Consider the following 17939-nt stretch of genomic DNA (forward strand, 5'->3'; position numbering starts at 1 on the left):
TCTCACCATTGCTAATTGGACAGAATATCAGACCTCAAAAGTCCGGCCCAACGCCATAGCCTCCAAATTGGTGAAGAGCACCAAAAGACGAAACGCCATCATCAGCTACACCGGCCAATGACCAGTCTCTCCACACGACCCCACCGCCATCAGCACAGATGAAATAAAGAAGGTTTAGCCCCAATGTAGAAAGGGAAGCTGGCTGGCGGAGATGGTATCCCCCTGGAATTTCTTCATCAAGTAGGTCCCAAGGGACTCCCATGGCTGGCGAAACGTTACACCAAAACCATCCCAAAAGCCCGGTAGGAGGCAATCGTCAATGCCATATTCCAACCGGGGAAGCCAACTGATGACTTGGGAAGCTAGAGGCTGATATCACTCCTGTGCATGACCTACAAACACCTGGAACGCATCATCCTCCAGAGAATCAGCCCTCCCGTCGGCTCAGTGATCCCCGAAGAACAAGCGGGATTCCGGCCTAAACGCAACCAAGTTTTGTCCCTTGCAATGCACATGGCGGCTGGATTCCAGAAGAAATCTAAGACGGGTGCAGCCTTTGTATTCCTGTCATCGGCCTACGACTTAGTCTGGATTAAAGGCCAGATGCTGACGCTCGCAAGGATCGTCCACTACCACAAAACACTATGCCTGCTATGGACGGTGCTGAGCAATAGGTGGCTACATGTCCATTTGGGCGACAGAGTCATCTCGTCCCGGCTCTTCAACAACGGACAGCCCCAAGGCTCAGAACTCGCGCCGATGCTCTTCAGCGTCTACACGAGCGACATGCCGCCAACGAAGTCACGCAAATCTGCCGATGCAGATGACCTCGCCCTGGCGATGCAAGCAGCCACCTTCCATGACGTTGAGTCCACCTTGAACGGGGACCTAAACACCAGGGAGGAATATCTCTGGAAATGGAGGCTCAAGCCAACCCTGACACAAACCAACAGTCACTGCATCCCATCTTGATAACATGAATGCTAAGTGCACCCTGAAAGCGTCCTTCTGCGGCAACGCTGTGCGACGTGACCTATCCCGGCGTGAAGCTGGCTCGCATGCTAACCTTCCACAATCATCTGAAGAAGTTGGCTGCCAAGACACAGCCAAGGGTCAACCTGGTCCAGAAACGCAGGCACAAGCTGGGGAGCATCAACATCAGTGCTATGGACATCAGTGATGGCTCTTGTGTCCTCTGTAGCCAAGTACTGCGCACGGGGCACGGATCAGAAGTAGCCACGTTTGATTTGTTGGTGCCAACTGGACCGACTCTGCAATGAAGTGAATCCCTGGAGCCCTCAAGTCAACCCCAACCCCCAGTCTGCCCGTGCTGTCACACGCTGTTCCCGCACCCATATGCTGTGAACTCTGTACCTCAAACTACCACCCTGGAACCCCTGTATTCACCACTGTGATGTAATCCTATGTTTTGTACAATACATGCCTTGTGAGGTATCATTTGAGAAGTGATGATCTGTTGAACACGACTATCCTGTTGGATTGTGCGTGTTACCATTGTATGTGAAGTTATGAAGTTTTGCTCTGTGTTTGTTACAGAAATATGTGGTGAGGATGAGAGATGCCCACCGCCGGCCTTTCAATAGGGACAAAGGAGCAGCTACACTGGCCAGACAGGCGTTGACGGCCCATCAAGGAGAAAGCACTCTCCCAAGTGGCCCTCCCAGAGACTCCTCAGAGAGGACATGTACCCAGTGGGGGCTGCCTGACCCTCACATCACAGCAAGGAGCTTTCTAGCACCCGGAGAGAAAGTATAAATGAGGGTCGATGACGTCACCACTTGGCTTCTGACCCCCCCCCCCATTTCAACACCTGGAAGATCAACTGGAAGACAACGACGGCGAGCTGGGGAGATTGGTCCCAGGCTGGGAAGGGAATCCAGCCTGTGTTTTGAGAACTGTGAGCTGCCTGGACATTCAGTGGGGTGAGAAAAGTTGTTTGATTCAAATCTTGCTTAGTCTGTTAAAGTGAAAAATAGGCACAGAGGTCAGAAATTGAATTTAGACTGCGATTCTAACACTTATAATCACTTAAAATCTGTCTTTGTGTCGTGAATAAATCTGGTTTATGTTTTATCTAAAACAGGGCAGTTTGGGTTGACATGTTTAGAGACTCCCAGCTCAGGTTAACAAGGGTTGTTGCATGACCACTACCCTTTGTTGGAGTGGCGAACCAATTCATGAGCTTGCACTGTCCAAGGAGTCTTGAGCAGTGCAAGACGGTATATTTCTGGGGTGTAAGGCTGGGAGCTGGGGGATTTGGCTGATGCCTCTCTCTGTGGGATTCGTGAGTGGCTCAGGGAGAATTCATGCAACTCAGCTGGGTGTGGAGCGCTACCGGGTGACGGCTGAGTGATCGCAGCACCTGGAGGGCTTTGCTGCATGTCACTGGCACTGCACTGTGTGAGACAGCCCAGGCTGGAGAGTTAAGGTGGCATGGTGCACCCACAGTTCCAGGTTGTACCCCGGGGGTCACATACTGGAACCCGCAAAGTCGACCCCAACACCCTGGCTGCCCGTGCGGTCGTACATTGCTCCCTCACCCATTTGCTCTAACCCTCCAGGAAGTCCAGCAAATCAAGGGAAACGAACATTTCCCCATTCACCAGGACCTTAACAACGTCCCTCAGCACAACCTGAAGTCACGCAAACCCTTTCGGACCCATGCGCTTAACCTTCCACAATGTGATTTCGACCCTGATAAACAGGGCCAATGTTCTCCAGATATTGCCACAGTTCTTCCAAAATTACTTTTGATTTCCAGAATCACCCATTCCTTCTGATTTTCCACCTTGTACTTTGGCCATTCGAGCCGTTCCCTACCAATGCCTAGCCCGGTTACGCCGGAGGAGAGAGTTAAAGAATTCAGCCCTGACGTGCTCCATGTGGGCGGAGGGAAGTTATTGTACACAATTCGCACCAAAGTTCTTGACCATGTTAAAAAGGGCCGCACAGGTGACCACCTGAAAGGTCGTCATGTTCCCGCACCGAAAAAGGAAAATGAAGGACAGAGAGTGGAGACATGACAGCTGCAAAGCCACAGCACCCAATTACTGGCACGTGTACACAAGGAAAATCAGAAATCCAGGGGAATGACAGTACTAGACTAGATGGAGGCTGGTGGCAGTGTAGATATCCCACTAGGCAAACCAGATAATCCCAAAATGCGAGAATTCCTAAATATGACGAGTCCATATTCCCTGCGTCTTTGAACTAAACAAGCCACAACGGAGCACTGAATGGAAGGATTAGCACATAGCTGTAATTGTGGATGACTCTCCAGGCAGCCTACTCTGGCATGTTGCAAATATTCTAATACAGCGGATGCAGGTTTCAGAAGATTGCCCAGTTGCTGCCAAGCTCATAGAAACAGTGGAGTTTGAACATGTTCATTACTACACAGTTGTGCAAGCTCTTATAAAGACTCTTGTCCTACACAAAAGTGATTTTTTAAAAGCAGCGGCTTATGTGACGGGTAATGCAACCGACATGCGGAAGTTATTCAAAGACAGTTTAAGTGACATTTTAAGCAACTGCATTGATGTGACCTGTGGGGGACGCATTACAGCTGTATTAGACGAGCGCTGACGCTGTCTCTGTACAGAAGTGGACCGTCTGTGTGCTGTAACGAAAATGGCTACCCCTCACTCATATGCTCTCATTTCGGAGACTACCTTATCGACCAGGGGGTTGAAAGCCCAAGATTACCTCCGGAACCGGATGCAACAAGATTAACAACTTGGCTTAAAGCCATAGACAATCATGTGGAGCACTATAAGAGGGTCGCTGCTCGGGAAATCAATGTACACGACTACCATTTTAGAGGAGCTAAGTGTTTTATTGCCGAGTGACTCGCTTGCGGCAGATTGAATTTTTATCCAAGCAGAAGCAACTCCATGCGTTCAGACACTACTTGGGTTTGAATCCTGGTCAATGTTCCCAACAGAAGTGTACAACCGTGCATCTGATCTGCTGGCAATACTTCAGTACAAAGGACAGAATGCCCTGGACAATCTCAAGTGTCAAGTTTTCCAAAGTTGTGCAGAGAAAGTGTAGGAGGTACTTACATACAAACAGCCACCATAGAGATTTTTTTGTGATGTGAGAGTCCTTGATTCCAAGCAAGGTTGTGTACTCTCCCACAACGTCAGTGACTATGAACAGAATACAGTAATTACTTGCTTAACGTTGTAGTTATGTTCCTGAAAAATGCGACTTTTAAGTGTTAAGTGAATCCAATTTCCCCATAAGAATTAATGTAAATGGGGGTTAGGTTCCAGGGACACTTTTTTTGCCAGACAAAAGACAATATTTTTTATTTATAGATGTATATAAAATTTTAAACAAACAATTTAATACTGGTACACAGCAATGATAATTGTGAAGCTTGGTTGAGGTGGTGAAGTCAGAGGGTGGGATATTTCCCAGGGGAAGCCTTACTGCTAAATGATGAACTAGCACTTGGCTGAGCCCTCGAGGGTTAACACAGTGTTGTTAATGTAGCCTCACGCTCTACAAGGCAGCACAATGGAGGGAGGGGAGACAGCATGGCAGACAGAGACAGAGACACACACCCTGAGAAATGCATTGCCCCTTTAAGTACACTGACCCTACTCTAAGTACATTGCCTTTTTAAGTAGATCAGCAAGTTGAGAGAACAGCTGCTGCCAGCAAGCTCCCTCTGTCCTGAGCCCTGTCCTGTCCCCCCCGCCCCACCTCTGTGGAGATGGGGTAAAGGAGCAGGGGAGCGGGAGGGGGACACCCTGACATTAGCGCCCCTCTTCTCCCCCCCCCCACCCCCGCACAGCAAGCAGGAGGCTCGGGGAGCAGCTCCAAGGCAGAGGGCAGGAGCAGCGCAGGGCCATGGGGGAGGGACAGCTGAACAGCCCAGCGATTGGTAGCCCGCTGGGCAGCTGCCTCACAGGGAACGTAGGGGAGCTGATGGGGGGGCTGCCAGCCCACCCTGGTTCCAAGGCCCCCCCCAGCTCGCTGCAACAGGCTGCTCTTCCTGCAAGCAGCGGACAAAGCAGGCGGCTGCCAAACCACGTTCTAAGGGAGCAGTGCGCAACTTTCAACGAGCCTGTTCCCGAATTGATCAGCGACGAAAGAACATTCACCAGGCCGACGTTCAGTGAGGAGTTCCTGTATCCCACTGCCGTGATCTGTACCTGGGGGGGAGTGGGCCGTTTACCTGAACACCGAAGATGAACTTCCTCGTGCTAATGACATTTCTCTCTCCAGTTTTCGGAGGAAGGTTTGCCACGACTTAGCCAGATTGCTCGTGATCTTTTGGCGAGCAGACGATGCTGAATGCAGTTTGGCCAAACTTGGACAAGAGCTAACCCCACAGTGTTACTGGATGTCATTGGAAACCGTGAGGACGGATGCCCAAATGAGTTGTCATGTGTCCTAACCAGGTGTCAATGACTATTTGTATGCTGATATAGGCGATATACAGATATTTGCAACAACACCTTCGTGTCCTTTAAGCAGAACTGTACTTATTCCAAATTCCCCTGAGCCGCCAGGTCATTGCATAAAACAATAATCCATATTAATTGCACTGTCTTGCGTGGCAGGAATTTTGTATTTATAGCAACGATCACATCACACATTTCTTATGTTCTAAAACTGACCATTTTGGTTGTGAAAAAAATGTCCAAGTGTCTGTCAACATCGTAATATAGGGCTACCGCATTTTCGAGATGTAAAAGGATTACACATTGCTCCCGTTTGCCGATACGTGTATTTTTTTGTATTAAAATAATGCATCACCGACATTTCCAAACTACAAAGTTTCGCAAATCTGAACTTAGGCTGTTTTCGGTGCCGGAAGACACGGGCCCTACCGATGAAGCGTGGAAAGCCGAAGGGCGTTCACAAGACGTCGCAAACACCTCATGAAATAGCCGCTGGCCTGGATCTCCCGCCAGGTTCATGGGCAACCCCAAACCGCAGCCGCATAACCCAGGGCAGATGCAGATACTTGCTGCACAAACGGAAGAAGAAGATCTGTCCCCATTTCCCCCCGTCAGGGCTGGCCCCGGCTGTGGACCCGGCGGTGTTTGACCACGTGGGAGCGCTGGCTGAAGCCGCGCCCGCACTCCCCGCAGGTGTAGGGCTTCTCCCCGGTGTGGACATGCCGGTGCTTGAGCAGGTCGGAGCTCTGGAGGAAGCGCTTGCCGCAGTCGGCGCAGCCGAAGGGCCGTTCGCCGGCGTGGACCCGCCGGTGCTTGAGCAGGTCGGAGCTCTGCAGGAAGCGCTCGCCGCAGTCGGCGCAGCCGAAGGGCCGCTGGGCGGCGTGGACCCGCCGGTGTTTGTGCAGGCTGGAGCTGTGGCCGAAGCGCTTGCCGCAGTCGGCGCAGCCGAAGGGCCGCTCGCCGGAGTGGGTGGCCTGGTGGTTGAGCAGGTGGGAGCTGCGGCCGAAGCCCTTGCCGCACTGGGCGCAGCGGTAGGGGCGCTCGCCCGTGTGGACGCGCCGGTGCCGCGCCAGGTCGGAGCTCTGGCTGAAGGCCCGGCCGCAGTCGGGGCAGCGGAAGGGCCCCTCGCCCGTGTGCGTGGTCTGGTGCTGGAGGAGGTGCGAGCTCTGCCGGAAGGATTTCCCGCACTCTGGGCACTGGTAGGAGCGGCCGGCCGGCTTGCAGCGGGGGGTCGGGGGTGCGGCCACCTTGGCAACTGCTGGAGAGAGATGGGAGGGAGATCCGGGAGGAGAACCAAGCAAATTGATCCCCCGGGACTGGAACTTAAAGCGAGGATAGAATCCAGGAGTCCTGGCTCCCAGTCCCCCTGCTCTAACCCCTAGACCCCACTCCCCTCTCAGAGCCAGGGAGACAACCCAGGAGTCCTGGCTCCCAGCCCCCCTGCTCTAACCCCTAGACCCCACTTCCCTCCCAGAGCCAGGGATAGAACCCAGGAGTCCTGGCTCCCAGCCCCCCTGCTCTAATCCCTAGACCCCACTCCCCTCTCAGAGCCAGGGAGACAACCCAGGAGTCCTGGCTCCCAGCCCCCCTGCTCTAACCCCTAGACCCCACTCCCCTCTCAGAGCCAGGGAGACAACCCAGGAGTCCTGGCTCCCAGCCCCCCTGCTCTAACCACTAGACCCCACTTCCCTCCCAGAGCCAGGGGTAGAACCCAGGAGTCCTGGCCCCCAGCCCCCTGCTCTAAAACACTGGGGCCCCGATGCTGGCCAGGAGGAGTGGGAAAGGGCCAGGAGCTCTGGTGCTAAAGGTTGTAACAGCGAGTGTCAGGGGACACGGTTTGGAAGGGCCCCAGTTCTGACCTTCCTCTTATGGGTCTCCCTCATTCCTCACCTGTGTGGGTCTCACCTGGGGTCCCCACAGCCTCGGGGGAGGGGAGATCAGGGCCCCACGGCTCCTCCCCTTGCTCCATCTACCTCACGTTGGCCTTTGGGAGGGGGAAGCCTGGAGAGAAAGATGGGGAGACGGTGGAGTCAACGGGGCCAGATCCCCTGCTGGGGTCAATGGGCCCTTGTTCCTTTGGAGTCAGTGGGGCAGAGAAGGACGGTGGGATACCATTGGAAGGTCCTAGCCAGGGATATGATGGATTCTCCATCTCTCAGAGGCCTGTCCCGGGGGTGGGGGTGTCTGTCTGAAAACCCCGCTCTAGCTCAGCCATCAGATACGGGCTGGGGGGAGGAATCACCCGGGGGTGGACGTCTGGCCTGGGTGAGGCGGGAGGCCGAAGCAGATGGTCCCCAGGGTCCCTCGCAGGCTGGAAGTGTCTGAACGTGGGGCCATCAAAGGGTTAAAGACCTTCTCGGTTCTCCAAGAGTCCCAGGAGCCGGTCCCAGGCCCCTAGGCAAGGCCAGACCGGCTCCGCAATTCTGCGGCATGGCGTCCCTGTCGATCTCCTTGCGCTCCTCGTCCACCGGCAGCACGCGTCTCCCCTTCGCCTGGAACGATAAAAGGGCCCTTATTGAGCAGCCGGGCTCAGACAGGGGGCGGGGGGGGGAGAAGTCTGTGCAGGGACTAAGTAGCGTTAATTAAATAATTAGTCTGACGGTCTAAGGTGGTACTTAGAAGGAGCAGAGATCAGAATCCAGCCCTGCCCCCATGGTAATCAGGAGTGACTCCGCATTGACCCTGGAGGAACTGAGAGCAGAACCCGACCCTGTCCCTGTTGCAGTCAGGGGTGACTCTGGAGTGACACGGTGCAGGGAGCGGAGATCAAAACCCAGCCAGGACCCCACTGTAGTCAGGGAGTGACTCCGAATTGACCCCAGGGGAGCTGAGATCAGAATCCAGCTCCTGCCCTCATTGTAATGAAGAACGACTCCAGACTGACCCCAGGGAAAACTCAAACAGAACCCGGCCCTGCTCCCATTGCAGTCAGCGAGTGACTCTGGATTGACCCCAGGGAGCAGAGATCAGAATCCAGCCCTGCCTCCGTGGTCATCAGGAGTGACTCTGGATTGACCCTGGGGGAGCTGAGATCAGAACCTAGCCGTGCTCCCACTGCAGTCAGGGGTGACTCCGGATTGATGAGGGGCGGGGAGCTGACATCTGCCCGGCCCCCCTCCGCGCCCGCAGCTCCCAGCCCGGACTCACCGCTGCGCGGGGGCGCCGCTGGCCCTTTAAGAGCGCCCCGCAAAGCCGGACGCGGGGGGTTGAGACTCCCCCGCTCCCGGGCTCGCCCCCGCTGCGGGAGGGGAAGGGCCCTTCTTTGTGACGTCACAGACCCCCCTCCCAAAAGGGAGGACGCTGCTGAGCTCCATGGTTTTAACCCCTTTGTGTCCGGCGGGAAATCGCCCAGCGAGCCCGGACTCCTGGGTTCTCTCCCCAGCTCTGGGAGGGGAGGGGGGCTAGTGGGCTAGAGCAGGGTGGGCTGGGAGCCAGGACTCCTGGGTTCTCTCCCCAGCCCTGGGAAGGGAGTGAGAGCTAGTGGGTTAGAGCAGGGGGGGCTGGGAGCCCGGACTCCTGGGTTCTCTCCCCAGCCCTGGGAAGGGAGTGGGGGCTAGTGGGTTAGAGCAGGGGGGGCTGGGAGCCCGGACTCCTGGGTTCTCTCCCCAGCTCTGGGGGGCGGGAGTGGGGTTTAGGGGTTAGAGCCAGATGCCCATGGTGCTCCCACCGATTTACACCAGCTGGGGCCCTCTGAGGCCCATGGATGCAAGGGGTCTGGCTGCCTGGCATAGGAAACTGACACACATGGGATCGTGACACTGACATATTTCTGGGAAACACAAGAAGAAAAGATTTATTTGGGTGTTTATTATTTATTATCTGTACTAAATTGACAGCTACAGACCAAGACCAGGGCCCTGTCGGGCCGGCTTTCCCCTCCTCCCCCCACCGAGATCAGTGCCCCCGTCGGGCCGGGCGCTGACAGACCCCCGCCCCAAGCCGAGATGAGGGTCCCGTCACACTGGGGGCTGCAAAGGTCTCTGCCCCTGACCACAATCAAGGCCCTTGTTGCAGCAGGTGCAGCACAGACCCCCCCCCCCGAGATCCCGGGCCCTGTCACGCTGGGCGTGGCCCAGACGCAGCGTGAGAGCCCGTCCCTGTCCCGAAGAGCCTCCTGTCAAAAGCAGGATCCGTCTCCCCATTTCCCAGCTGAGCAAACGGAGACCCGGCAAGCTGCGGGCCGTGGGGGCGGGCGCGGAGGGGTGCAGTAGCTAATGAACTAGAGACGAGCCCCGCGTACGATGCTGGGGTGAGGAGGGCCGATGCGATGAGTGGACGTCTCCGGCGTCACTCGGCCCCGCTGCGGATTCCCCGTCTGCTGGCCCCGGCTCGGAAACAGCATCGGAAAAACCGGCCTTTGCTAGACATTAACCGCGGGGGAGCCGAACCGTGGGCGCTAACTCATGGCAGACTCCGAGCAGGAGCAGGTCCAGGGGAACCCGAGGCCTGGAAACCACCGGTGCACAGGCCCCGGCTAGGAAGCGGTGACGTATTAGCTGCCCCCTGGTTAAAGATACTTCTTTTCCGAGCGTGGAGGCAGCCATAATTTTCCACGCTAGATCTTCCCCTGCCCCCGACCACCAGTTAACCCCAGGGACGCGCCCCGTGCTTAGAGACCGCGCTGCTCAGTCCCATGGGTTGCGGTAGGCGCGGAGACAAATAATCGGAGATTGGACGGAGTAGGAGCCGCGAGGTTATTGTCCCTCGGCATTTGGCCGCCGGTGGGATCCTGTGTCCAGTTCTGGTGCCCACTATTCTCAAAGGAGGCTGAGAAGCTGGAGAGGGGTCAGAAAAGAGCCGCGAGAATGACTGAAGGATTAGAAAACCTGCCTTACAGGGAGAGACTCCAGGAGCTCGATCTGTTTAGCCTAACTGAGAGAAGGTTCAGGGGCGACTTGAGCCTCCCGAAAAGGAGAAAAGAAATTGGATCATCGAACATTCGTGCGTCAAGCAGACTCCTGGGTACTATCCCCAGCTCTTCCAAGGCATCCAGTCAGGCTCAAAGAAGGCTGGGATCTTCATGAGGAAAGCAAAGCGCTACGCATTTTGCGAAGGGCTATTAAACCTTCATGGTTTGAGGCAAGCTCTAGATGGGCAAGGCAAGGAGGAGACCAAATGCGGAAGGGGAAGTTTTCCAGAGCTGCGGGGTTCTCACACCTTCGTCTGAAGCTGCTGGATTTAGCCTGTTAAGGAGAGCGGGCGTAGCTGGGAAAGCCCAAACTCACACGCAGAGCAGGACAGAGGATGGATTCTTTCCGTTTGTCGGCCAATCTGAAAAATCGGGGGAGGAGGGGGTTTGGTTTCAGGTTGAACTGAATAGTTTTTGGTGAATCGACAAGTCAACAACAATCACCCCGGAACCCAAACCGTATCCGTTTTCAGCCCTTTTTTCCTCCTTTGTTTTTGTTTTTGTTTTTAAAGAACAGAAAAGCAACCATCACACCCATTGTTTCTGGGTCAAAAAATGGAAACGTTTTGTCTTGGGAAGATGTTTCGATTCAATCTGGAGCGCGTCTTGCTGTTTCTGCAAGGAACCTTTGAAAGGAAAAAGATGGACCTGAAAACCGGAAACATTTTATTTGGCAAAGGTCAGAAGGGAAACTTTTTGTTTCAATTTCGTTTATTTTCACTTCCCTGGTGGTTCCCTCCTCCACCCCCCCCCCAAGATGAGCAATAAGTGTCCTTCGCAGGCTGCGTTTGAGGCTAAACATGCCAAGCTCCTGACTCTCCAGTCCCCTGATCCTCCCAGTGGTCCTTCTCTGCACCTGGTCCTTCGTTCTTCAACGTGGGGAACCCAAATTGGACACAGGATTCCAGATGAGGTGGGATCAATATTTCCTGATCTCAGCTGGAAATATCTCACCCCACCCATCCTGGGATTGCTTTGGCCTCTTTCCCGGCTGCCTTCCACTGGTGGCTCATTGTCCTGCAACTGACAAACGCACCCATGTCTTTCTCCTCCCATGTCATTTCCAACCGGGGAGCCCTCACCCCCAGTTCAGAGCAGCCTTTCTTGGTATTATTCCCTAAGGCTACGACCTGGCATTTTGTCCTATTAAATTTCATCCCGTTTCTATTACTCCTGTCTCTCCAGGTCGTCCTCCACCGTATGGATGATGTGCACCCCCAATTTGTGTGTCATCAGCATATTTCATTAGTGTATTCCTACTTTTTGTGCCAGGGTCATTAAGGTTTTGATCCAGGTTGGCCAATCCGATCTCCCATTCTGGTTCTGGCCATTGTTGGAGAGGAGAGAATGTTGGATGGAGGAGAGAATGTTGGACCAGTCTGGCCAATCCTATGTCCTATTTGGTTCTGGCCATCATGGGTGAGAGGAGGCTAGGCTCAATGGTCCTTGGTTCTGCTCCAGCCTAAAACTGGACCTCTAAGAGACGTGCTCTAGCTAAACCACCAGATATGGTCTGGATGTGGGAGTCATTGGGTATGGAGTCATCCAGCTGACGTGGTCCCTGAGGCTGGGCTAGATGGGCCCCTCTAGGTGGCCCTCCATAACAACCTCCTTCAGGCTGTGTGGGTCCTGCGGTGCCTCACCAAGTGGGAACTCTGCCCAAAGTTCTTGCCGCACTCCGGGCAGCCGTAGGGGCGCTCGCCAGTGTGGGTGATTTGATGGCGCACCAGGTCAGAGCGCCAGCGGAACTTCTTCCCGCACTGGCTGCACCCGTAGGGCCGGTCCTTGCTGTGGGAGGCCCGGTGCCTGGCCAGCTCGGAGCTGTGGTAGAAACTCCGGCTGCATTGGTGGCAGCGGTGGGATCTCTCCGCCCCGTGGATTCGCAGATGACGGGTAAGCTGGGAGCCCCGGGAGAAGCTCTTCCCGCACTGCGGGCACTGGTGAGGTTTCTCGCCAGTGTGGGTCCGCTGGTGAGCCAAGAGGGCAGAGCTCTGGCGGAAGCTCCGGCCACATTGTGGGCAGAGGTGAGGCCCCTGGACTGGGTGGGAGCCAGACACGGCATCAGGGTCATGGGCATGCTGGGTGAGTTCCCTCGGCGGCTGGGGGACATCCGCCCTACCCTGACTCCCAGGGCTCCTGTCCCCATCGGATTTTGGGGGGCAGGTGCTGGGCACTTTGGCCTCCTTTGGACCTTTCTGTTGTGGATTCACCTCCTCCATTACGGCTGCTGCTGAGGGATGAGGAATAAAGACCAAGAGTGAGGGGACATGAGATAGCGAGAAGGTACCTCCTTGCCATATCCACAATCCCCTGCCCCGCGATGCCCGCCGTCCTTACCCACAATACCCTGCTCTGGGATGCCTGCCGTCCTTACCCACAATCCCCTGCTCTGGGATGCCTGCCGTCCTTACCCACAATCCCCTGCCCTGGGATGCCTGACATCCTTACCCACAATCCCCTGCCCTCCCTACCCACAGTCCCCTGGGCCTGGCACTAACCCCCTTCATGTGGCTCTGTCCCCCTCAGCCAGCCCTCCCAATGCTCCAATGCCCCCCCATGTCTCCCACCGCCCTCTGCATACTCACAGTGCCCCTCTGTCCCCCCAGCCCCTGTGGGACCCCTCCTCTCCCAGTGGTGCTTTGTCCTGGAGGTGTTACCCCCAGCACCCCCATTCCCTTCATACCCGGGGGTGGCTGGGGCTCCTCCTTGGGGATGCAGGGTAGCTCGGGGCCGGGCCGGCTCAGTGTTGCCCCCTCCTGGGGACGGGGCAGCGGGGGCGCGGGAGTTTCCCATGATGCTCCTGCACACGGCGTCTCCTCCATGCTGGGTTTTTCCACCTTTACCCGCACGGTGACCTGGGAAGGAGGGAAAGTTGTCATGGCGGAAACAGGGTGTGAACGATAACTGGGGCAAGGAGTGGGGGTGACAAGGGGTGACCCCTGCGCTCCACAGAGTTACACAGCCATGGGGAGCATGGACCATCACTCATTTCCCGGTCGCACTGCAAAGGCTCATGGGAGTCACAGAACAATACCCCGGCTCTGCCATTGCACTGCCCACATTGCCCCGGGGGAGGCACCGGGCCCGCCTCCCGCTCTCCCTACCCACAAACCCCCGGGGAAGAGACCAGACTTCACTTGGGGTGACAACAGCACCCCTCCTGCGACCCTTTCAACGCACCTCCCACCCGCCACCCCATTGCCCCACCTGCCCCAAGGGCCAGCCCCGCCCCACCCATCGCCACTGCCTGGCAGCCCCGGGCCCGTCGCACCATGGAGAGGACCGGCAGTAAGACCTAGTGCCGCGGCCAAGCACCATGTGGGGGGGGTGTTTCTGATGCCCCGGGGCTTGGTGCCCCAGGGGCCTGCCTGGGCATATCGGGGAGGGCAGGCTGCTGTCTGCGGCGGCCCCGGATGGCTCAGTGTGGTCAGACGGTGCCACATCACAGCCTGAGAAGAACCAGGCCACGGGTCAGACGCCCTCCCCGCCCCTGCACCTGCTGCTCCCACATCCCGGCCGCCGGCCGGCCCCGCTGGAAGCCCTCGGCCAGGGCCACGGCCTCGGCGCAGGTCTCGGGGCCCCGTTCCCAGACCCAGCTCTGCATCTCCCCCGGCAGGATGCTCAGGAACTGCTCCAGGACCAGCAGCTCCAGGATCTGCTCCTTGGTGCGGCGCTGGGGCTCCAGCCAGCGGCGGGAGAGCTCCCGGAGCCGGGCCCAGGCCTCCCGTGGTCCACCAGCCTCCTGGTAGCTGAAGCCTCGGAAGCCCTGGCGCCACCTCTCTGCTGCAGCCTTGCCCACTCCCAAGATGGCCGCTTTGCCAACACCCAAGATGGCCGCTTTGCCGTAATCTTTGGTGTCTCCGGCCTCCAGGCTGCGGTAGGCCTCGCCACTGAGGGTTGGCGTGAATTGTGTCTGTTGCTCTTCCAGCATGGCTGCTTTGTCCACCCCCAAGATGGCTGCCTTGTCTGCCCCCAGAATGGCAGCTTTCCCATAATCCTTGGCATCTCCAGCCTCTAGGCTACGGTAGGCCTCGCTGCTGAGGGCTGGCATGAATTGTGTCAACTGCTCTCCCATGATGACGGCCTTCTCATAACCCTTGGCATCCCTGGCCTCCAGGCTCCGGTAAACCTCACCACCGAGCGCTGGAGTCAGATGCGTCAACTGCTCTCCTAAGATGGCCGCCTTGTCCATTCCCAAGATGGCCTCCTTGTCCACTCCCAAGATGGCTGCCCTATCTGCCCCCAAAATGGAAGCTTTCCCATAATCCTTGGCATCTCCTGTCCCCAGGCTGCGGTAGGCCTCACCGCTAAGGGTTGGCGTGAGTCGTGTCAACTGCTCTCCCAACATGGCCACCTTGTCCACTCCTAAAATGGCAGCCCTATCCACCCCCAAAATGGCAGCCTTCCCGTAATCTTTGGCATCTCCGGCCTCTAGGCTGCGATAGGCCTCACTGCTAAGGGTTGGCGTGAGTCGCATCAACTGCTCTCCCAAGATGCCTGCTTTGTCCATTCCCAAAATGGCCGCCCTGTCCACCCCCAAAAGGGCTGCCTTTCCATATTCCTTAGCATCTCCAGCGTCTAGGCTGCGATAGGCCTCGCTGCTGAGGGTTGGTGTGAGTCGCGTTAATGGCTCTCCCAAGATGGCTGCCTTGTCCACTCCCAAAATGGCCGCCCTGTCCACCCCCAAAATGGCAGCCTTCCCATAATCCTTGACATCTCCAGCCTCTAGGCTGCGATAGGCCTCGTTGCTGAGGGTTGGCGTGAGTCGCGTTAACTGCTCTCCCAAGATGGCTGCCCTCTCCGCTCCCAAGATGGCCGCCTTCACCTTCCCATAATCCTTGGCATCCCCGGCCCGTGGGCTGCTGAAGGCCTCGCCGCCGAGGGTTGGCGTGAGTCGTGCCAAGCGCTCCCCTCGGGGCCACGGGCAGGCATCGTTTCCTTGCCCAAAGAGGGCGCCGTTGTCCGGCAGGGTGGGGCTCTCCCAGGGTGGGAGGACTTCCAGGGGCGACCGTTGCCCCCACCAGCATTGGGGTGTCTCCTCAGGCCGGGCCTGCTGAGGAGCCGCCCACCTCAGCAGCTCCCCGATGGTCCCAGCCTGCACCAGCCACGGTGCCTTGCTGGCCGCCTCCCACTCCCAGCCCGGCTCTGGGCCTACTGGTTCGGGCTCCTCCATTTTCACCCGTGGCGCCATCGTCTCCTCCAGCGGATACAGGAAATGGAGGCCCAGGGCTGGGGGAGGCACCTCTTGAGTGGCGGCCATTTTCTTAGCTCAGCGGGGAGACGGTAGCTGACTCTCCACTCCGACTCTTGATCCCCAATGGTGACTCCCTGGTAGGTCAGTTGGGAACCTCCAGGCCACTGGTCGTGTCCCCACAGGGCCTGTGCTGAGGTCACTTGCTGTGCCGGTGATCCCACTGCTGACACCAACTGGGCCAGGTAAGATGATTTGGGGCTCTAGGAGGAACACGCCAGCTCGTTCCTGCATCGTAAAGGAGGAACAAATGGAGATGAGAATAGAAATGAGACAGACAGGAGAAAAGGGGGTGGGGTCTTGTGGTCAGAGCAGGGAGGGGCTGGGACTGGGAGCCAGGACTCGTGGGTTCTATCCCCAGCTCCGGAAAAGTTTTGCCATGATTGGTATTTTTCTTGTATCTCCAGCTCCCAGATTCCTAGGACTGTGAGAGACTCCCAGTTTCATTCAAAAGTAAAATAAATAAGTTTCTAGTTTTTGGAAAAACAGAGGAAAGGTTGAAAACCAGGAGCCCCAAAGGCCAAGAAAGAGCCCCAATGGTTGTTATTTGGTTAAATAATATTGTGGCTTCTTAGCCAGTTCTACAGTTCTGTGGGGACCAAATCATGATTTGGGACAAGCTGGGTGGGCCAATGCCGCAGAAGGACTCTGCTTTCTGCTGTGGCAGGGCCTAGGGAGCGTGTGCTGGGACCTGAGCCGAAGTGTGCCCGGTGCTGTACAGACAAAGAAGGCAGTGCCTGACTCCCAGCCCTCCCGCAGCTCTAACCCATTAGACCCCACGTCCTTCCTGGAGAACCCAGGAGTCCTGGCTCCCAGCCCCCCCTGCTCTAACCCACTAGACCCCACTCCCCTCCCAGAGCCGGGGAGAGAACCCAGGAGTCCTGGCTCCCAGACCCCCCTGCTCTAACCCACTAGACCCCCCTCCCCTCCCAGAACTGGGGAGAGAACCCAGGAGTCCGGGCACCAGCGCCCCCTGCTCCAACCCACCAGACCCCACTCCCCTCCCAGAGCTGGAGAGAGAACCCAGGAGTCCTGGCTCCCAGGCCCCCAGCTCTAACCCACTAGACCCCCCCTCCCCTCCCAGAACTGGGGAGAGAACCCAGGAGTCCTGGCTCCCAGCCCCCCCTGCTCTAACCCATTAGACCCCCCTCCCCTCCTAGAGCCGGAGAGAGAACCCAGGAGTCCGGGCTCCCAGCGCCCCCTGCTCCAACCCACCAGACCCCCCTCCCCTCCCAGAACTAGAGGGAGAACCCAGGCGTCCGGGCCCCCCCCCAGCCCCGAGGGCGGGGGGGCCGCCGTACCTGCGCCGCGGGGGGATGGAGCCGCAGGGACCCGGCGGCGGTGGCGGGGGGGCTTCCCGGGCCGGGGGGGGGAGCTCGGGTCCGTCCCCGCGGCTGGCTCCGTGGCGACTGGCTGGGGCGGCTGTCAGTCAGGGCGGAGGAAAGGGAAAGGCGTCTGGGATCGCTGGTGTCCCCTCCCCACGGCGGGGGGGGGGCCCTTGGCGGGGGGAGGGACCTGGGCGGGCTCCCCGCCCCCCGGCCTCGGCCCCTCTCCGGCTCCCCCGGGCGCAGGGGGGCTCGGGGAGGGGAGGAAGGGGCCTGCGGGCGGGCTGTGTATGGCCCCGGGGGCGGGGGGGGGCAGCCAGACAGAGGGACGGGCACAAAGAGACGGACAGACCCGGCCCGGGGCAGACAGAGGGACGGACGGGCACAAAGAGACGGACAGACCCGGCCCGGGGCAGACAGGGGGACGGACGGGCACAAAGAGACGGACAGACCCGGCCCGGGGCAGACAGAGGGACGGACGGGCACAAAGAGACGGACAGACCCGGCCCGGGGCAGACAGGGGGACGGACGGGCACAAAGAGACGGACAGACCCGGCCCGGGGCAGACAGAGGGACGGACGGGCACAAAGAGACGGACAGACCCGGCCCGGGGCAGACAGGGGGACGGACGGGCACAAAGAGACGGACAGACCCGGCCCAGGGCAGACAGGGGGACGGACGGGCACAAAGAGACGGACAGACCCGGCCCAGGGCAGACAGGGGGACGGGCACAAAGAGACGGACAGACCCGGCCTGGGGCAGACAGAGGGACGGACAGACCCGGCCCGGGGCAGACAGAGGGACGGACGGGCACAAAGAGACGGACAGACCCGGCCCGGGGCAGACAGAGGGACGGACGGGCACAAAGAGACGGACAGACCCGGCCCGGGACAGACAGAGGGACGGACAGACCCGGCCCGGGGCAGACAGAGGGACGGGCAGAAAGAGACGGACAGACCCAGCCCGGGGCAGACAGAGGGACGGACAGACACAAAGAGATGGACAGACCCAGCCCG

General features: G+C 58.0%; 1 protein-coding gene across 1 annotated transcript; it reads right to left on the reverse strand.

The window, feature by feature from the left end:
* Positions 1-3858: 3858 nt before the first annotated feature.
* Positions 3859-15274, reverse strand: LOC144265857 (uncharacterized). The gene is made up of 5 exons (XM_077818904.1): positions 13844-15274; positions 13031-13202; positions 11967-12574; positions 10551-10621; positions 3859-6788 (listed from the first exon to the last, which is right to left on the reverse strand). Exons 1-5 carry the CDS (start codon positions 14855-14857, stop codon positions 6050-6052), a joined length of 2604 nt encoding a protein of 867 aa, XP_077675030.1. The 5' UTR covers positions 14858-15274; the 3' UTR covers positions 3859-6049.
* Between the last annotated feature and the right edge of the window lie 2665 nt (positions 15275-17939).

This window comes from Eretmochelys imbricata, chromosome 6 (assembly GCF_965152235.1).
Source record: "Eretmochelys imbricata isolate rEreImb1 chromosome 6, rEreImb1.hap1, whole genome shotgun sequence".
Classification (NCBI taxonomy): domain Eukaryota; kingdom Metazoa; phylum Chordata; order Testudines; family Cheloniidae; genus Eretmochelys; species Eretmochelys imbricata.